At 40.4% G+C, this 22240-nt stretch overlaps 1 protein-coding gene across 1 annotated transcript in view; it reads left to right on the top strand.

The window, feature by feature from the left end:
* VPS13A (vacuolar protein sorting 13 homolog A) overlaps positions 1-21060 on the top strand; it is a 224877-nt gene extending 203817 nt beyond the window's left edge. Inside the window, exons 69-72 of the mRNA XM_055124029.1 lie at positions 12142-12227; positions 14783-14906; positions 17112-17186; positions 19107-21060. Coding sequence (XP_054980004.1) covers positions 12142-12227; positions 14783-14906; positions 17112-17186; positions 19107-19160 — 339 coding nt within the window. The 3' untranslated portion in view covers positions 19161-21060. The remainder of the gene's footprint in view (positions 1-12141; positions 12228-14782; positions 14907-17111; positions 17187-19106) is intronic.
* Positions 21061-22240: the final 1180 nt, after the last annotated feature.

Raw genomic sequence — 22240 nt, 5'->3', positions numbered from 1 at the left:
GCAGCGAAATAGTGAACATCAAAACTATTACAAACGGGTCACATAAATGCACTAATTATAACTAATAATAAAGAAAAGTGTTTCAGCCAGGAATGTGGCTCGGTGGTAGAACCCTCCATGCCTTACATATGTGCCCACCTAAGTGGTGACAGGCATTGACAGTGCACCAGGACTGTCCTATAGATATCCCAAACAGATAGATGCTTGAGCTTCAAGTATATGGCATTGTTGTTTGTATTTTTAAAACTATGTAATTAGGCTAGCCAAAGATTTAGCTACTTAAATACAATTTTCTTAATTGTAAATAATTACGTTTTCTTGGTGACCCGCTAACTGGTTGTATCTACAAAGATTTTCTAAATACATTCACTAAAACATGGGGTATCTGTGTATGAACATTTAGAGACACCACCCCCCCATACACACTCTTCCATGAAAAAAAATAAATGCGAATTAATTCGACAGTAATTTTCAGTCTAGAGTTCCATTATTTTATAGATCCTGTGGAATTTTTCAAAAATTGCATGTTTTTCTATTATACTCTTTTCTACTATACTATTAATATTATGCTCAGTAAACTAAACTAGAGAAAAGGGGAAAGGTATATGTGTACCGTAGTTCTTTTTAAAATGTTTACTTGGATGTCTCAAGTGGCACAGCACATGTCTAGCAAGTGCAAGGCCCAAGTTTGATGCCTAGAACCACCTCACTCCCCTCTGGTCCCTGGGCCTTTAGCACCACCAGCAGGCCTCGGATCCCCTTGCATCACTAGGTGTGACCCTACTAAAATCTTTTTACTCTTAGTTAAGTTTATATTTTATTTTACTACAACTACTTATTAACTTTTCAAAGCATGGGTTACTTTTCATTGACTAATCTCAGATGGGAAAAACATATCTTTATTTCTGGAGCATTTCAATAGCCAGCAAAATGTTTTATTTGCTATTTTCTTTTAGTTTATGAACTTTTTAAAAAAATATTTGAGCACATTTCTGTCAGTTCTACTGTTAAATTTTATTTCCAGTCTCATTAAATGAATCTTCTTGTAAAAATGGACTGAGAAAAATGGGCATGTGTATGTGTGAGACTGAATATCGGGAAAGCTGGGTGATTCTTGAGACGGTAGATACAATAAGCTTTTCTATGTTTTCTCGGAATCACTCAGAGGTGTCATCATTGCTATTTTATGTAAGCTATTGTAGAGGGAGGCTGCTTTTGTGTTGCATATTTCTTTTCTTTCAGAAATTACAGATGTTTGTAATTAGCTTCAAACACTGCCTTAATAGCAAGTGGAAGATTACTGCCTTCGGCCATCGTGATCTTTCCCTTGCCCTCACGAGGAGAATTACAGCTGGTCTGGAAGAGAGGGTTTATCGTAGGCAGTCAGGACACCAGAGTAGTACGGAGCATACTGCCTGGCTTCATCTGGAACTTTGAGTAAGTGAACTGGAACCAGGAGACAAAGCTCACTGATTTCACTCTCCGTTTTGTAACTCTTCCTCTCCAGAAGGATATTTCTGAATGGAATGAGAAAACAGAAGAGAGCAAATTCTGTTACCCGTGTGGTTTGGGCTCTTAGCATCGCAGATAAAGCAGATTCTATGGGAAAGGAGAATACTTGTCCAACTCTGATACAATTCTCATACTTTATTAGTTCAGTAGAAACCTCTTGGAGAACTGGCACTTAATTGTGAGGCTCATGCTTTTGAGCATTTAGTCTCATGAACTTCTATTTTAGAGCAAAAGTAACCTTCCAGTTCTAAGTTTAAGTAAAAGAACTAAGTCTGAAATAGTGGGCCAGAGGGATAGTATGGTGAGTGAAGGACTTGCCTTGCATGCAGTTGACCCAGGTTCAATCCCTGAGTACCATTAGAAGTGATTCCTAAGCACAGGGCCAGGAGTAAGCCCTGAGCACTACTGGGTATGGCTCAAAAACCAAAATTAATAATAAGACTGATACAAAATCTTCTGGGGATGATTATTTCATTTAAGGGAGGTTCCATTTTTCTTTTTCTTGACTGTAAAGTGTTTTAGTTATTTTTTAACCTAGTAGCTAGTAATTTGATCTCTCAAACTTTGAAGATTATTGAAGTTCTTAAATTTGTAAATAAAAAATACAAATTGTGTTAAGATAGAAAATTTGATGCATTTCATTTTTAAATAAATCTTGGTTAAGCTCAACTCTGTTTAACTTGAATCTCTACTTACCCTGGATTTGCAAATATTCATTTGCAAAAATGAATGAAGGTATTAATTTTGGCCTTTAGCTAAAGATGCTAAACCATAAGTCATGCCATATCTGTAACTGATGTGTTACAGCACTACTTTGTCATTTCTTCTGATTACTGTGGACATCACGAAGATATTTAGCCTAAATCAAATTTAGCAAAGCTCATTCAGTATTTTTAGTGTGTTGTTAGAAGACTTAAGTTATGAAAAGTATTTTTTTCATTAATCAAATATAATTGAAAGTTCTCTTGCCATATGAAACCATTTGCTTTTATATAAAATTAAAAACTATCTTAAAACAATTTCATGTCATTTATGAAAAGAAGCACTGTGTATACTGTTTTCCCACCGTGGTTATGGAGTCTCAGGTAGCTGTGCCCAGGGGCCAGTCCTGCTGGTGCTTAGGGGACCATGGCCTGTCGAGAAAGGCACCGAGGCCTCTAGTGTGCAAAAAATAAACCTCTGCGCTCTCTTCCCCCACCCCTAAAAAGAAATACTTTTTTATTTTGCTCAGCAGTAATCTTTAGTTATGAATTCAAATGAAAATGCCACCTCAGTTACTTATGGTGATGATTTTCCAGTGCATGTAACACCAGTTTCTTAGTGAAAATTGGCTGTTGTGAGGAATGCAGTGGGAGGTAGTATGGACAAATGAACACTTAAATCTTGGTGGCACTTTGAGTCTAGATTAGTTGAATCCATTAAAGATACAGTATAGGAATATAACTATGGCAGCTGGAGACTTCATGTAAAATTAATTTTTCTGGAATTAGTTGCCTGCCTTTCAGTTGTCAAATTACTGAAAGAATCATTGTGTGGTTATGTGTGGAGAATTGGCTTTGAGGAGGCACCTCCTCCCAGGGGGTTCAAGAGTTCTGGGAAGCACTCCTGCAAGACTCAGTACCCAGGCCAGCGAGCTTGCTATTAGACCCTGAGAATGTGGGGTATTTTGGACCCTCAGAGACGGAGACCAAACACCAGGGACACCCCAAGTGCCAAAATTTACATTTGGGCTCCATCACAAGAAAAGGATGTATCTCTGACCACTGAGTATGATCCTGGACCCAGGATTGAATATTTTAAAAAATATTAAGCTGGGGCTGGAGCAATAGCACAGCGAGTAGGGCGTTTGCCTTGCACACACCTGACCCAGTTTCCATTCCCAGCATCCCATATGGTCGGTCTCCCCCAAGCACCGCCAGGAGTAATTCCTGAGTACAGAGCCAGGATTACTGTGCATTGCTGGGTGTGACCCAAAAAGCTAAAAACAAAAACAAAAAAAATGTTAAGCTTAGGCCCCATCATTTACAGTGCTATTAATAGAGTGTGAGGCACGCTGTGCTCCAACAAACCCACCACCAGTGCCCATAATTGAATTTTGCTGATTGGTTTAGCTGATTGGATACACAGCAAAGGTTAATATTTGGGGAGTTGATATTATAGGCCGGTCCTGAAATGTCCGCTCTTCACAGCCTCATTCCCAGTGTTCAAGTTAGCTTTTTACCTGGCAGGCTCTAAGGAAGTGTAGGAATCCCAGCACAGAAGAGATGCCAACCTTTCAGCGAGAAAATAGCCCCAGGGATTGGAGGAAATGAACTTTACTGGAAACAGTAATGGGATGTTTGAAACCGTGTTCAATGGTATATCATGTTCCATGGTATCCCAATGCGGCTACTGAGACACATACATATATTCTTCTGCAACTAAGAATTTATATATAGTTCTTCTGCACTAACTTATTTTGGTATTACCAATTATCTGAGATGCCAACTATTTAATGAGTCAGGACTTGGATTCTAGCCTTTTCCCTCTACTAGCTTCATAATCATAGGCCTCTCTGAAGTCAGTTTCCAGTCCCTAAAATAGAGATAATTGATTGTTGGTATATAGCACCACCTTGGTTATCGATATATAACACCAAAATATTACCTCATTGTTGCGAGGATAAACAGTGAGGTAAGGATATGATTACTAGCTCAATGTCTATAAAAGAATTTGTATCTTCACTCTTCTAAATACATTTGTACTGTTGCTGGCCATCGTTACATAAATGCTGTATTCTTTGTTTGCTCTTTGCCTTCCTAAACTGATTGTCTTTATGAAGGCAAAGAGCAAACAAAAAATTGCATATGGAATTTATGTAATCGTGGAGTTTTCTTTTGCCAGTTAATAGACTTCTTTAAAATACCACAACAGCTTCCACACATCCAATTGATAAATAGTAAAAATAATAAGGCCTCGATGACTTGGACTGCTCTGAATTGCCCGGTATTTTACAAGATTCATCACATTATGTTCATATATTACCCTGGGCAGTTTGTGTTTCCTAAAAGACTGCACAGAAGGCTCCTCCGAGCCACCACTGGCCCTTCTTCCACAGGCCTCACAGTGCACCTGGCATCCCTCTGGTCAGTGCATGCGGTTCTGTGACAGCTCACCTCTCTCCCTGGGACTGCCCAGGTCAGAGACAGCGCTCACGCCCTAAGGCCTGAGGACAGTCTGCTCTGACACCTGAAAGAGTGATTATCACCCCACAGCGTGTGAGGATAAAAAGGTAGGGAGAGCTGAACAGGCTTAAGTTTTCATTAGATATGAGTCAGTGAGATTTTTATAACCAAAGGAAAAAAAAAACATACCATTGTTAGCCAAATATCACTTCTTGCTGTTTGTTAAATCTCTGAGATAATGAATTCCTGTGTTTGATGGTAAAGCTTGACTGAATACCTTATTTTTCCTGACTCTGACCTTCAAACCTCTCTTGTTTGAAGTCAGTTAGAACATTTGTCCCATTAGGGAACAGCAGTTTGAGCCACACCACAGAGGTCAGCAGGATGCCAGGTGAGCGCCTTAACCCTTGATCTATCGCTCTGGCCCCAGCAAAACAGTTTTGTTTGTTTTTTTTATTTTTTATCTGATTTTTAAACAGAACTCTGAGGAAGTTATACTTACTAGCTTCAGTTTTCTCTGAAAGATTGTTTTGGAAGTAGTGGTCAAATTACTTTACAAATACTTGAGGAATGGTTGTAGTCATCATATTTGTATCACTTCCTTGGACTTTTTTATATATATTTTTAAAAGATTAAGTTTTAGTAAAATCTGTTAATAAACCTTTCCTCTTTAAAGCCCCTTCATCACCTCACTATTTAAATTAACTAATCTATAAAACCATTTGTTCTCCAGTAGCTATTCTTGCTTAAATTCTAAATCTTACTTATCTAGATAACTTACATTTTTCTTTTTATTCCTAATGTTATTATGACCTTTAAACACATAAAAATACACACACACACACACACACACACACACACAAACTGTTACTTATACCCCTTAAGAGAGTCTTGTCTTCTGGAACCATCAGATCCCGAGCTGTAGAGAATACAACTGAGTACCTTGTGCCCAGCTGACCCCAGTTTGACGCCAGCAGGCACAGGGTCCCCAAGCATGATCCCTGAGAGCAGAGCCTACAGCACAGCTGGTTGCAGCCCAAACCTCCCTCCACCACAGCACACTCATCCTTGGTGTTAATTTTTTTCCCTGAACTATGTATTCCTATCATTTACCCAGTTTTTTTCCCATATATGCTAGCACTTTACATAGATTTAAAGAAGTTTTCTATGTTAGTGATGTACTCCTGTTTCCATGCTCCGTATTTCCCAGGAATACCTTTTTACAGAGCTCAGCTACTTTGTATTCTTGGAGTGACTTGAATATCAGTGATGTTTGCTGCATTACCATAGTATCTGGCTACGTTCTTTTTCTAAAATACTGGGACTTATGGGTCAGGAAACATGGGTGTTAATAGGGGTGATCATCCTCTCTCCAGTTCCTGCTTTCTGAGTGTGTGAGGTTTGCTTATATCAAGCCAAGAAGTACTTAGTCTTCTTTCCAGTGCATAGGAACCCTTTAACGTATAACTGTGTTTGAAATGATTCTGATATATATGTATTTATGTGTATGTATATACATATATAATAGATTCTATTATGTGTGGTAAATGCAGCTTTCTTTGTGTTTCTCAACTTATTTCTTTAAACAGTTCTCAAATCATGATAAATATACACATAATGAATATGGAAAAAAAATGTTGTTCCCTTAACACAGTAGCATTGAAGTGGGGCCAACTTGCCTAAAGTACTGGCTGTCGTACTTGCCACTTAACCTCTCCTTGGTCATAGCCACTTAGTCATGCTAAATGCTAAGGAGATCCCAAACAGTTTTGGCGAAAACTGTCACTTATTACAGTTGTTTGGGGTGTGGCACCTATTTGGATCCTGTTAAACTAGCATCTCGGCCCCACAGCAGCTGGCACCGGGACTGCCGGAGACCGTTTCGTGCTCACCTGGGGAGAGAAGCAGAGCTCTGCAGTTAGAAGTGACGAGGCCCCTTTCAGAGCCCACCTGCCAGTGTGAGCCCAAGCACCTCCTACACAGGGATTTGGGTTTGGACTTGGGGGCCACGACTGGCGTGCTTAAGCCCCCCTCCTGGCTCTGTTCTCAGGGATGACGCTGGGGGTGGTTAGGGGGACGTGTCAGGTACTGCGGCTGCAGCCAGTACCTCAGCTGTACTGTATGGACTGTCTCCCCAGCCCCCTGCACAGGGACAGAGGCGGGAAGGCCCGGTCCCAGAGGGAGCTTCCCTTACCCGGGAAGCTCTGGAGCTTGTCCCTGCAGGGGGAACCCTGGCTGCAGCCGACCCACCCCAGCTGGCCCCCTGGCCCACCCTGACTCGACTTCCACTAACCCTTGCTCACAGGCCATAGCACCACCTGGCTCTGGGTACAAGGCAGCAGGGCCAGGCTGCTCCGTCCTGCCCTGGGGCTGGGCTCTGGGCCTCACCAGCTGCCCACTGGCTGCTGCCCATCTTGGCCAAGGCCGTTGTGATGCTCAGCCTGCATCCCAGCTGTGAAAGGAGACAATTCTCAGTTTCCCTGACCCTCTCATATGACCCACAGTCCAGTGATGGTCACCACACATGCGCTTCATGCTAGAAAGATGTTTCTCTAAAAAGAAGGTAGAAATTCTAATTTTTCTTTGGAAATGTATTTGGGGGCCAGAGGGTACAGTAGGTAAAGCATTTGCCTTGCACACTGCCAACCTGAGATCAATCCCTGGCACCCAGTATGGTCCCCCGAGCCCTGCCAGAAGTAAACACTGCGCACTGCCAGAGGTCCCAAAAAAACACCACACACACAAAAAGTATTGCATTTATGGGTTGTTTATGAGCTCCGAAAGGAGTTGCACAAACTTTATTTTCCCCTTAGCTTTTATACCAGATGCTCTTGTGACTGTTGAAATCAGTTGCTTGTTTATACAGGTTAGCTTTGACTTGTGGGGTCTGAAAAGTTGTGTGCAAGGCAAGGCCCAATTGCAACACCAGGCTTCACGAAGTATTGACAGAGAAACTTATTTCTTAGACTTGCTGAGCTCTGACCACAGTTCTGAAGTCATCTGAAGGTTGTGAGTTATTAACAGGGTTTATTGTCTCTTGACTCCTGCTACCAGTGATGTTCTCAAGGAGAATAACAGTTGTTTCTTGGATTTACCTTTTGACCCCAGAACAAAAGAAAGTAAATGTTTTAAGCATGATTAATTTTCAGACACCAAAAATATAAAACAGATGCAAAGTTAAATATTAATGCCTCACATACACCTTCTCATTACCCTTCCCAGCCAATAGATGAATACTGTGCATAGTAGGTGTACCTCTGTTAATCTTTACAGACATTCTGTGTGTGAATACTAGTAAATGCACATATATACATGTGTGTGTTTCTAATTCCCTCCTCAGTAACTCTGTTTCTTTTCACTTGCTGTATCTTATACCAATTTCAATATCAGCACACGTAGGAATACCTTTTGCATGCATATAATGACCTCTTGTATAGCCAGTCTGTATTTCAATAAATCAGTGAATATTGAGATTATTTTCCATTTAACACAGTATTATTATGAACATTCCAGAGTATATCTTGATTTTTTTCATAAGATAAATTATCAGTGAAATTGCTGGCTTGCAGACTGTTATATTGATTTGCTTTAAGTTAAACATTTTCTCATGTTTATTAGTATGATTTTGTATTTTTCTGAACTCTTTTCATACCCTATACATATTTCCCTAATGGTTACTTATTTATTTTATGTTGGTTTATTTATATTGCTAGAATTCTCTGTATTATGAAATTAGCTCTGTATCTCTGTGTGAACATGTATTTCCCAGTATTTCCTTTGATCTGAATATTATTTCTTATCTGCTAGTTATTTTGCCATCAAAAATGTTTAATGTTCATCTAGTATCAATTTTTTTAATTTTGAGGGTTTTCTGGGAGGTGCAGGGGTTTTGAGCCACACCTCAGAGACTACTGTTGCCTCTGTGCTGAGAACTGACCTGACAGTGTTCAGGTGACCGTGTCTGGTGCCGGGTGTCTGTCTGGGGTCGGCCGCGTGCACAGCAGGCACCTATGCTGTCTCTCCAGATTTACTTTAAATTTTACCTACTTTATGTTTTGAATTTTTAGGCCTTCACTTGAATATTAAATATTTCTTTTCCAATACTTCCAGAGTTTCATTTTATATATTTAAATCAGTGACCCATGTAAAAATAATGTCAGGGTTCACACAGGATGTGTGGAGTGTCTTTGGCAGTTGCAGTGGTGGTAGGGAAATAAGTGGACACCAAGCTCACAATTAACACCACTGTAACACATTATCTTAACTATAAAAAATTAATAGGGGGAAAGGAGTTAATTTGGTAGAAACATTCAACATAAGCTCTTGAGTTGCCTGGAACATCACTTATTTTATAATACATGCTTTTATCCAATAATTTGGGATATTTTCTGAATTTAAAAATTCCTATACCGGGGTATATAGAATTTTATGAAATATTTTCTGCATTTCACTTCATTTCTGGAGTCGGTATTCTTTTTCTTGATGTGTCTTATATGTAATTTCCACTAACCCAAATTGGCTCACTACTTCAACTCTTAGATTGTACAAATAGCTACTAAGATAATTCTCCTTCTTTGATTATTTTCTGGATAGCTTCATTTTGTGTGGGGGTAAATTTTAGTATAGTTTAGTCAAATGACTCCTTAACTGCCCCAGAATAAATGCCACTTTAATATGTATGTGTGTGTGTGTGTGTGTGTGTGTGGGTGCGCACATGTGTTATGTGTCATAGAGGGTATATTAAAAAAGCCAGGGAGGTAGGTGAGCTAACAACTTTGTTACAATGAATAATTTTTAGGCAAGAACAAGACTTCACTTTCTATTTTCAAATTTTCTGGTTTCCATTTATTTTGAATTAACTTTAATATAGACTTAGTTAATGTTTGTTAACTGCATATTATTAAACATTTGTGAATGTCTTTATTACCTTTGTGAACAGGATTTTTTTTATTGTGTTTATAAAACAAGGTCACTGGCTTTGTAAAGCTGAGCTTTCCAGCTGTAATGATAACTGTGGACAGTTTCTACTGTTCCTCGCCAATGTTTGGTTCTTCTTCCTCTTTCTTCGTCCTTATTATTTTCTTGAACTGGAGCGATAGCACAGCGGGTAGGGTGTTTGCCTTGCATGCGGCCGACCCGGGTTAAGATTCCTCCGTCCCTCTCGGAGAACCCGGCAAGCTACCAAGAGTATCCCGCCCGCACGGCAGAGCCTGGCAAGCTACCCATGGCGTATTCGATATGCCAAACACAGTAACAAGTCTCACAATGGAGACGTTACTGGTGCCCGCTCGAACAAATCGATGAACAATGGGATAAGAGTGCTACAGTGCTACAGTGCTATCATTTTCTTAAAGCATGGCCCATTTCATCTAGTATTTCAAATTTATTGGTATAGTTTATTATTTAATAATTTTTACTATTTGTTTTGAATTTAGCTTAGTCCCTTTTCCATTTGTAATTCAAGGAATTCATGTTTACTTGCCCTACCAACTAGATTAAACAGTAAAGATGTTCTTTCCACAATTTTATAATCTTTGAAGATATAAAAGGCTTTAATGCATTTTATCTGCAAGCCTCATCTACTGTTTGGGGCAGGGTTTTTTTGTTTTTTGATTTTTATTTATTTTTTTGGTACTGGTCTCCTTGCATATACAAATTCTTCTAGTGCTTTTTAAAAATCTGTATATTTATTTTTAATCAAGACACCATGGTTTACAAAGCCATAACAGAATTGTTTCAGGCATACAGTGTTGCAACACCAGTTCCATCCTGCCATCCCCCTGCCTGCCTCCTCGCCTGGTATCTAACAAATTGGGGAAAGAATTATTTTAATTACTGTGAAATCACTTATTAGCTACTCAGCTGTTAAGTTTAGTGTTTTGATATAGCTTCTTGGAATACAGTTTTTGAAAGTATATATAGTTTTGGAATTTTTGTTTGATTTTTGGGTCACACGTGACAGTGCTCAGGGATCACCCTACTGAGACTCAGGGAACCACATGTGATCTGGGGATTGAACCAGGTTCATCTGTGAGAAGGACAAGGATCTTTATCACTTTACTATCTCTCCTGGCCTCATGAAATTTCTCTGTAAGATCTAGTATATTTGGCTAAAATCTAAACATATCCATTCTTGAGGAATTTTAGAGTGATAATTCCTTTAAAAAGTAATAATAATCTGCAGTCAGAGCACCACAGGCCCCCTGAGCATAGCTAAGTGTGAGGACACTGCAGGGTATCTGAGTGGCCCAGTCCTGCTGGCCCGGGGAAGCCTCCAGCCCCACACTGAGTGCTCGGTTGAACAAGAATAGCGGACAAGGCACCCCAAATAATAATAGTAATCGCACCTACTGCATATTTTAAAGAGGCAAATCACTCTACCCTCAGAGCAAATTACACTGAGAACAGAATTTTAGATGTCTGTTTAATTGAAAAAACTACTTTTATGGTTTATGGAACAAAGAATTATTTATAGAGTGTTTCAATGTGTCATGTGTTTCAACAGACTTAAAAATTAAGAGTCGGGGGCTGGAGCGATAGCACAGCGGGTAGGGCGTTTGCCTTGCACGCGGCCGACCCGGGTTCTAATCCCAGCATCCTATATGGTCCCCTGAGCACCGCCAGGGGTAATTCCTGAGTGAAGAGCCAGGAATAACCCCTGTGCATCGTCGGGTGTGACCCAAAAACCAAAAAAAAAAAAAAAATTAAGAGTCGTTTCATTGGAAAATTGGGTTCTTGGCTTTCCTATTGACAATTTTTAATGAGTTGTGACATTGATAAAAATAAAGCTTATTTGTAAGTTAGAAAGGGAAATTACTTCTGAGAGGCAAAATGAGGGCAAATAGCATGTGATAATTAGCATGTCTACATGTTTCAATAAGAATATGATCAAATGTCTTCAAAATAAAATAAGTGCGGGGCCAGAGAGATAGAACAGGAGGTAGAGCACTTGTCTCGAATGCAGCAAAAACCAGATTTAATCTCAGGCACCCCATAGGGTCCCTTGAGCCCCACCAGGGGTGATTCCTGAGCACAGAGTCTGCAGTAGTCCGCAGTATGCCCTGAGTACAACCAGGAGTATCTTTAAAAAAAGAGTATAACCATTTAATGGTAACCTCAGTAGATCTCATTCATACATTTTAAGATAATAGTATCATCAAAAATCTAGCATTAAAAATTTATATACCTGCATCTGAGTAATCTTCAATGAAAGCAATGCCAATAGAAAGCAGCAATGTTTTTGTGACTTCCCGATAATACGTATAGTTTGTGTGACCCAAAAATCAAACAAAAATTCTAAAAATTACATATTTTTGTATATTTACATACAAAAATATACATATATACATACATGTAGAGTAAACAATGATTTGTTCTCGTTGAGTAATGGTTTTTAGGAGGTCATATGCATTACAGTATTAGGGGTCTTGTAGGTTTTCTCATATTCTCCAATCTTCTTTTTTAGGTCTTAGAAGATGGAAGATTTGCAACTTGCAAATATTTCACCCATGTCATGATCAATAAGTCAGATATATTCATGATAACCAAAAGGTGATTTGTTTTCTCTAATGTCGTTTGATAGGGGACACCACCAACTCGTTTCATGGAAAGTACATCAGTTAGTTTTTGTCCTATGCTCTGTGCTGTTACATTGAGTTTTGCTAACTCTGATCTTATTATGCACGCTTCATCCTTAAAACATTACATTCCTTTGCATCTGACTTTGCACACAGCTAGTTAAGTGCATAATGATGCACTGAACCATTTAGAATTTAACAGTGGTAGTCATTGTTTCCATCATTTCAGACTCATGGGAATTCTCAGAGAGCTGTTCTTCCAAGGGTACTTGGGTTTGACTATTGAAACTTTGAATTGATTTTTTTTTATGCTTTAATCCAACTTATTTCTGAACAGTTTAAACCACTGTTTCATTTTTCTTATTTACAAGGCAATGCAAGTTAGAAACTTCATACAGTGTTAGAAGACACATGTGTAAACGCCATCATTCCCCCTAGACATTCGGCCCTCTTTTCCCTTTTGCAGCGGCAGCTTTTATTCTTGTTTGTATCCCTGATGCCTGTTCAAACATTCAGACATTTTTTTTTCTTCATGGTGACAGAATGGAATCCGGCGCCTGACATAAGCAGAGCAGGTTCCCAATACTGAGCTACATTCCTGGCTCCAGACATTCATATTTTAATGTCAGTGGGAATCTTACCATTTTGTACTTTTTTAAAACTTAAAATCAATACTTTGAGTTATTCCGTTTAGTTGCACACTGAAAAACTCATTTGTAAACGACTACTTAACACTCAATTAGAATAATGTGCACTGTAATTGACATCTTGAGTTTTATTTTTTCCCCCCACTTTAAATACTGTGTTTTTCAAAGTTGTTCATGGTGATTTGTTACAAGCCTTCAATATTCCATCCCCAGTCCCTCCACCATCTCCATTTTCCCAACCACCCCTCAAGCCTGCCCCAGTTGCAGGCCCACAAGAATTTATTTTATATTATTTGTTACCACTAAATGGTTAATGGAATGATAAAAAAATATTTTCAATAGAAGAAAATTTGTGACGATTCTTGTGTCTCTCCAAGGGGACATTAAGTCCTTGTCTGGGGTTTACTGAGCTGTTGTTGCAAGTTAAGCCTTCTGTGTTCATGGTTTTGTTAGTTGATATTGGTAACACTTTGAGTTTTTCATTTTTATAACTATACAATGACTCAGCAGTCCTTTATTTTTATTGTTGTTCATAGCAATTGGGGGTTATTGTTTGTATTGTTTTTTATTGTTTTGGGGGGTTCCAAGCAGAACTCAGGAGACTCCTCACCACCACCACCTCTCAACCTCTCTCTCTCTCACTCACACACACACACACACACACACACACACACACACACACGCGCGCGCGCGCACACACACGGTGATTCTAAGCCACAGGACTTGTTCAATGCCAGGGCAGCACTGAACCCCTAGCCCTTGGGTCAGATGCAGCGCTGACTGGGTTGCACCAAGCAATGCTTGGGGAACTCTGTGATGTCCCCTGGGGTGGCCAGATGCAAAACAGGAGCTAACCCCCTTTACTGTTTCTTTGATTCATAGCAATTTTTAATTTTCAGTATTATTAAACTTTCATTTCCCATTGACCAGAAATATTGCTGGCCCATCAGAGTTAAATAATATTCTGTTGCAAAGTCTGTTTCCACATCTTAAAATATTTAAAAATTCTCAACAAAGCAGACATCCTCGAATAAGGTTACAAACATTCGCAGTATATGAATGTGACTGAGTTGTAGATAGAAAAGTGACATTTGATGATACTTGAGACTTTCCCAGTTTCAGCTTTCAGGACAAAAGTTAATTTTAAATGAAAGAGTATTTGGTACTGGCCACAAGAATAGCCTCAGTTTGGTTGAAGATGTAATAGAGGACCACCGGATCTTTCCCTCTGATCCCATAAACCTGGGTTGATGGAAGAGAAAATTAGTCAGAAGACTGAGGCATAAGAAATAAAAGTCATGATTAACTCCCTCCTTTCCTTCTTTCTTTCCTTCCTTCTTTCTTTCTCTCTCCTTTCCTCCTTCCTTCCTTCCTTCCTTTCTCTTTCGTCCTTCCTTCCTCTCTTCCTTCCTTCCTCTCTTCCTTTCTTCCTTCCTCTCTTTCTTCCTTTCTTTCTTTCTTTCTTTCTTTCTTTCTTTCTTTCTTTCTTTCTTTCTTTCTTTCTTTCTTTCTTTCTTTCTTTCTTTCTTCCTTTCTCTCTTTCTTTCATTCTTTGACGAAGATGGGGGCAGCTACTTCCATCAATGTTCAGGATTTACTCTTGGCTCTGCTCTCAGGAATCACTCCTAACAAAGATTTGGGGACGATATGGGATTCTGAGGCTTAAATCCAGGTGAGACGTATGCAAGGCAAGTGCCTGCCACTGTAGTGTCTCTCCAGAGGTGCTCAGGCCACACTCAGCCATGCTGTTGGCCACCAAGACCACACTCTCACTTTGTGGAACAAGTTGAGCTTATTCCCATCCACCCCAGCTTCTAGCAGTGCTTTGATTTTTTTGAAGTAAATCTTGTCATTGGATTAAATTTACTGATTTATTTTGCAGTGGTGTGTTATTTATAACAAAGGGAACATTTGGCCAGCTTACTTGTGAGTGGCAATACAGTTTTGATGAGTTCACAAAGGAGCCCTTTATTGTTCATGGGAGAAGATTACGCATTGAAGCGAAGGTATGTTGCACTTTTGAAAACCTGGAACTGAGAATAATGCATTGAAATACATTATTTCAGTGTTGAGTGACAGGTGGACCCCAGCTTTCTACAATTCTCCTGAAGATTTGTTCACATCCTGCTGTGCAGGAGGGCTGGACATTCTGAGGAAACAGTACTCCTGCACCCGAGTGCTCATCTTTCCCCAGCCTCAAGATTGACATGTCGGGCATTCTGCTGCCAGCCCGGGGCCCTGAGGACGGGAAGGCGCGCCTCGCAGACTTGGTCACCTCCACACAGTGTCTAGGAAGCCAAGCCAAACATTCACCCTCATGTGTCACCCAGGCTCCATGCTCAGTGAGCCTGCAACCACGTGTTGCTATAAATGTTCTGAGAACAGCTGGGTGGGGGTAGGAGAAATTGCTCTGCTAAAGTGGCCAAACTGTGGACCCAGCCTAAGTGTCCTTCTATTAGATCAAGCAGCTGTGGGCCCTGAAGAGACAAAACTTGTCTTTAGGGACAGAATGGGTAAATCTTGAGGTGATCATAAGTGAAATAAGTGAAGGATTACTACCAGGTTGTTTCTCTCCTGGGATTTAAATAACAAAAGCAAGCCAACTGGCAGGGGAAAACAAAATGAACTCCCAGACTGGTGAAATCTGATAGTTTCCAGGGGCTAAAGGTAATGGAGGAGATAGGAGTGATGGGTGGTGGTCTTTGGAGAGTGGGAAGGGACTTTTAACTGCAGTGCTTGGTGTGGAGAGCCCTGTAGACACATGCAGCTGTCTCACCCTGAAATGCTGTAGTATTGTAAACCAATGACAGATTACTTTTTAAAGGGTTTTTAAAGTCTGGGCAGGTTAACCAGCAGGTTAAATGTATTCAGCTCATTTTTATCTTGCAGTGTTTTTATCTTATGGTGACCCATTATGTCCATAAAGATTATCTGTAACCTACTTGTGTTGCTTCCTAGCTCTTGTATAGATGTTGCTTTTGTCTTGTAAGGTTTTTCTTTACACCAGCGGTCAGAACTCAGACTCAAAAGACAGCTGGGACTAGGAATAATGTGCTACTTTATGTGCCATTAAATTGACAGCATCCTTTCCACCTTGTACCCAGTGGCAGCCTATCCCTACTGCTGCCCACAGTACTGAAATGGAAGGGGTAACCTGAATGCTTCAGCGTCACTAGCAGATCCCTCCAGACATTCTTTTTTCTCTTATCAGCTGCTGAGAGGAAGGACAGCCATATTATAGCCATCTTGAAGGCAGAAATTGTTCTCACTCCGCTTTGATGACGAGCAGCCAGTGCAGTGCCAGCAGTATTCGCTGATGTAGAAATACAGTGACCATAATTTAACACAGATTCTGTCCATTTTAAGCAGAAGTGGTTGTTTTAGATAGAAAATGGACTGTTCTGTATTTGACTTCATTTGCCCAGCTGCATCTGTGGAAGGCCTTTCTGCCATTTGCTGTCTCAGAGGTATTATAAAGGACTCATCTGAAAAGTCAGTTTTACAGCTTTGATATGCTCAGATAACATGATTAGCAGTCATTCTCCCTACTTCCTCCTCATTCTCCCTTATTTGCCACCCTCATCTGCAGGTTCAGTTTCTTCATCGCTGGCTTCACTCTCAAACAGACTGACCCTTGGGAAAACATTGAGAGGTCTAAGCTCATATCCTACTAAGCAGAATGAAAGTATCTCGCTGGGCCACCTTTGGTCTCTTCTTATTTCTGAGGCAGCTGTAATGGGCCAGCTGTTCAGTGAGTTAGGAGATCACCCTCGTGCTACTAAGAAGGAAGGGTTGGCTCTTTGGGGAAATGCGGAGTGAGTGAAGGTGAGAGATAGTTCTACAGGCAGGTGGGTAAGCCGTCCCGCCATCTACAGGCAGGTGGGTAGAGGCAAGCACTGTCTCCCGGGCCGTAGACAGTGCTCCCTTTGTGAGCTGTGTTTGGTCAGGGAAGATCATTTTTCATCTTATGAACATTCCAAGGACAGAGCATATTTCTCGAGTAGACTATTAGTTCCTGAGGATCTTACAATACTTGACTCATTGATAACTTCTCGGATTCATTCAGAAAATGCCAGGCAGAGTCTGGCACGAGGAGGCTTCCAGAGGTCCACCCATTCTCTGGTCACTGTGACTGACTCCAACTCTTAGCTTTGATTAAGGATGTATAATTTGTATACATAAACTAATCAAAATGCTTATTCTGTTTATAGGAACGGGTAACACCTGTATTTCATGCCAAAGAATTTGGAAAAATCATTAATTTCAAGACACCAGAGGATGCTAGGGTAAATACATATCTTTTACTGGAATAGCAGGATTTTTTTTAATTTTAAAGTCATGTAATTTGGATGATTTTCAGAGGCAGCTATGTTATTTTAAATTTGTGTATGTGTGTCATTTGACAGTTTTTGTGTATGTAACTAGATATTTTTTCCACAAAACTATTTTTTTAGATTGAATGCAAGATACCTACTTGTTTTTCATATAAAACAATTCAGTATTATTTTAAATCCTAACTGTAATACTTGTTTTTTTTAAACAACAACAAATGAAGTGTTTTGATGTTTATTCTGATCTAGCAGCTCTAGCAGTGAAGTTATAACCCTGTGCTATTTCTTTGCCATATAACAACAGGGATTCTTGCTAAGATCACCATAAAGTGGCTCAGAGCAGAAGGAGCCAAGCCCATAATGAGAGAATCTGGTTTGAACATTGGACTAATCCCTTCTTGATTATAGGACCTTGGGAGGGTCAGTTAGTGTCATTTTCCTCAAGATGGAAATAATCTGAGTTGAAAATCCCACTGCATAGTTGCCTTGGAGATGAGGGTGCTCACCACCCAGAAGAGGGAGACTGTGGACCAGTTCATAGCAGAGAGGGTGTTTGCCCAGAGACTGACTCAGACTCACTGTGTCAGGAGACAATTAAGGACACACGACTCCTTGAGCCTGTTGGTCCTGGCAGGCCGTGGCTTCGTACCAGTCCACCCGTCACCTTGGATCACTCAGCATGGCTGTTCCTGTTTCTGCCGAGGCACCATCGGGGCAGGGGATGTCAGCCTGCTAGGGTGCGAGGGAAGGGACAGGGCAGTGGGGAGGGGCAGCCGCTTGAGAGCACCAGGTGTTGGCAGCACCACCCTCGGTTTTTCTGTGATGGTTGGTTCATTGCATGCCTGTCACTGTGTCACGGAGCCCACAGGGTGTCTGCTCTGCAGGAGACACCTACTTAGCGTCAGGTTTGTCTCATCAGGGGCATCTCAAGTTAAGGCTTCTCTGCTAGAGTGTTGCATAGTGGACGGCGTGATGTCACCTCTCAGGCTTTTTCACTTTCATACAGACGTTGGTAAGGAGATGTGTGGTACTTTTGCTGCACTTTTTTTTTAAATTCTGGTGACTTAAAATCCCTTCATTTAAATCCCTTTAGAATGGAAAATATACCATGATAAGAACACCTAATGCTGAGTGTAGCTCTGCTTGAAACCGGGCTAGAGAAGTAATACAGAGTGTAAGGTGCCTGCTTGTATGCTGCTGGCCCACATTGGATCCCCAGAACCTTGAACACTGCAAGGAGTGATCTTTGAGCACTGCAGTTTGCACCCCCACCCCTGAAAAAAAAAAGCAAACAATATAAAAGAATTACATGAAATTATTCTAAGTCAATAGAATCATATATTGTGAGGGTATGTGATACAGAATTCACATACATTGTAATTTCACATCATTTCACACTGTGCCTTTGTTATCGAGCCCAGCTAGTAGATAACCCTACTCTCAGGATGGAGCATCCTAGTCCAGTGACCCTAGGAAAACACTTTTTCCTACTAATCAGTCATACCTACTATCTTTACCTCTAGACAATGGACCATTTAATGGCATGAGTGACCGCGTATGCAGGATGAACCTAATGATTTACTTCGTTATATACCTAACTGAACTGGAAAGCCAACATCTGGGCATTCGTTTCATCTTTTCTCAGAGCGGGGTGTAGGGTTTGAACCACACCCAGTAGTGTTCAGGGCTTACTTCTGGGTCTGTGCTCAGGGATCATTGCAGGGGCGTAGGGGACTGTGTGGAGTGCTGGGGATCAAATCCAGCCCAGGTGCATGCAAGACAAATGCCCTACCCACTGTACTATCACTCCACCCCCTCCTTTGTCATCTTTAGGGGTTTGTTCCAGTCAACTAATCTGGTCTCTTTCCCCCCTAGTGGATCCTCACAAAGCTGGAAGAAGCCAGAGAACACCCTTCCCCAAACCTCTGATGGAGAACACTGCCTGAAGACCTGCAGCACTGGGTCATCACACTGTCTACCCCACATACATAGTGTTAGTACTGATACCAGGGTCTAAAAAAAGTTTGTTAGAATCAGGTAAAACACTGTGTGATTAAAATATTTCAACTTTTGGGGCACCCATTTGGTTTTCTAACTTGAATCAAGCTTCTGGTTAAAATTCTCATTATAACTTCTTTTATGGGTATTGAATATTTATGGTAGATAATTGTATTTAATTATACAATTAAATATTGGTGGAGGAGTATCCATTTTTAGCCACCATGTGAAACTATAAATTGAATTTTCCTGGTTCACATTTTAAATTTCCACCATACATACCGCAAACTCCCTGGATGAGGACAAGTAAATGATCAAATCAAGCATTGTCTCTGTGGTATCAGGAGAACCTTAGAGGGGGTTTCTTTAGAAATACAAAGTTCTTTTTACAGATAAATATTTTGGTATTTTTTTCTTAATTTTTAAAATAAAAGATACGTTCGGATTGTACTTAAAATGTATAGCATATGAAAAATAATTTTTATATAATACAAATTGAGTACAGTCCTTCAAATCTTATATTCAGAAGGGCTTTTTAAAAATGCAATACACAACAGGAAAAGTCCCTCTCCGAACTTTGAAGCCTTAGTAAAACTTCCTCTAGCCAAGTTCAGTGGCTCTGCTTATTTTACCCATGTTATGTTTTTAATAGACAGCTTACATAGAGGAAAGTTCCCAAAGCCTTAACAATACCAATTTTTATCTCGATAATAGGGAGTAAACAAAATTGTCAGTGTTTCCAATTCAGTGAGCTATGATCCCAGACAAACAGCCCCTTTGACGAGTACGTGAGCTGATGCAGTGATGTGCTCCACTGACGATAGGTGCAGGTTTCTTGGTCTGCTCTGGTCAGGTGAGAATCACTCTCCTAAATGCGTAGCTCATCAGAGCAAAAATCAACACAGTAAGAATACGGTTATGGAATCTTTTTCTTGATTTTTCTTGAAGACCCTTTTACTTAAATATGATTTGACTTTGATGATGAAAGGAGTAAATATTATATTTACATGAAGAATATGATGCAGTATTTTGTTATTGAACAATGCAGACTGTTTGCATGTTGTATGTGCTGTCAAGTTTTTATATACATTGTTTTTGGAATTGGAGACTATATCGTCAATGGCTGTGAAATTCTCAGGCTTCTCAAACCCTTGCTTTGTTCTAAAAGCTGAAATAAATAGCATGCCAGACTCTAATTGTGTTTCTTCCAGATCAGATCTTGCTACTAAATACTATTGATTTCCCTTTTATTCCAAAACATTGTTTATGCTCATCAATTTGCTGCAGAATTGTTCAACATAACCTGAATCAAAAGTTACTGTCTCTAACCACACCCTAAAGCCTTCTCTCCTGACAACTGTTCTTGGTTCAGAGAAACGAACATTTTTTTTGTGCTGAGCTGCTCCATCTCCTCATCTGAAGTTCCATCACCCTTTGCCAAGTACCTCAGCCCTACTCCGGTTTCCTGACTTCCTTCTCAGAAGAAACCAAATCCCCTGAGTACACCATGCCAAGGGGAAATGTCTAAGAGACTGAAAGAGCAAGGTTGATCCCATTATTTCCAAAAAAATAAAAACGGGGACTTGGGGGGGAGTCAGGATAGAAATTTCTTTGTGATCCAGAGCCAGCCAGTGGGGTCCTGTCTGTCGGCCATGTGCCCAGCTCTGTGCCTCTCCTACCTGTGTCCTCCTCAGTTATCCAGGAAGGAATATCTTGTCTCTCTCCACCAGCCACGTCCCAGGTGCCTCTGTTCCTCCCACTCTTTCCAGAGAAGAGAAAGACTTGACAATTCCAGGCACAGTAGTTTATCAGTTCATAATCTGAACAAGGAATATTCGTCCTTTTACATAAAATTTTGCAGCATATGATTGTGTGATCTATGCTCCTCTTCTCTTCTTAATTGTCATTCTGTGTTTTGTATTTGAATGATTCCGTGGCTTTCTGCTTTCGAGAGGCGTACTTTCAGCTTGTCTCCACTCTGTATGGCAGCTCTCTTGGCTCAGTACTTGCTCGGGAATGAGGTCCTGAGCATCAAGTTCTTTCTCTGTGCTGTTAGCCAAAGTCCCTCTCACAATCTATTTCCTGGTCTGTGGTTAATGTGTTTGAACCCCAAGATCCTCTTTTATTTGGTCAGTTCTCTCTAAAAAAACTACTAGAAATAACTGTCGATTACTTTTGCAAAAAACAGCTTGCGATTGGGGCCGGAGCGATAGCACAGTGGATAGGGCGTTTGCCTTGCACGCGGCCGACCCAGGTTCAATCCCCGGCATCCCATATGGTCCCCCAAGCACCGCCAGGAGTAATTCCTGAGTGCAAAGCCAGGAGTAACCCCTGAGCATCGCTGGGTGTGACCCAAAAAGCAAAAAAAAAAAAAAAAAAAAAAGCTGTGATTTCTTCATGTGTACATGAACCAAAGAATCTTTTGTATTGATTTCTTCTTCCCTAATGTTAGCAATAACTTGGGGTTTTTCCCAGGCTCATCTTAGTCCAGCTGAGTTATTCTGCGGGGTCTAAATAATCCTTGCTAGTTTGGCACTCCTTCCCTGACCCACCCTTTTGCATAATCCAAAATCATTCAGAACCATCCTGTTGCTTTCTAATAAGTTATTCTTTAATGTGTATTTAATCTTAATCACCTCTCTAGTTTTTTTTGATAGCAGTGGTAACATACACGCACCTAGTTGTTCTTTCAGAAATATCCTGCAAACTTGTATAATATTGTTGTCTGATTAAAATCAAAAATTGCTCAGAGCTACTATTTCCTGCACCTAAATTGTCATTAGTTGCCATTGATTGATGTGTGGGCCAAGTGAAGCCCACCATGTTAGAAATAGAGAAGATTTAATAGGTTGGTTTGCCTGTCAGAATTAAACTTGTCCCAGATACACTAAAGGTGGATGTAACTGTTTGGAACTGGGGGTTACCCCAGCCAACAGGATTGAAAGAAATCTATTTGATAGTCCTGGTCTCTGAGTTTTCCATTTTCTAGAGACCAGCTGAAATCCTCAAGA

The sequence above is a fragment of the Sorex araneus genome, chromosome 1 (assembly GCF_027595985.1).
Source record: "Sorex araneus isolate mSorAra2 chromosome 1, mSorAra2.pri, whole genome shotgun sequence".
Lineage (NCBI taxonomy): Eukaryota > Metazoa > Chordata > Mammalia > Eulipotyphla > Soricidae > Sorex > Sorex araneus.
Note: the sequence above shows the minus strand (reverse complement) of the source record. Positions and strands in the feature narration are given on the sequence as shown.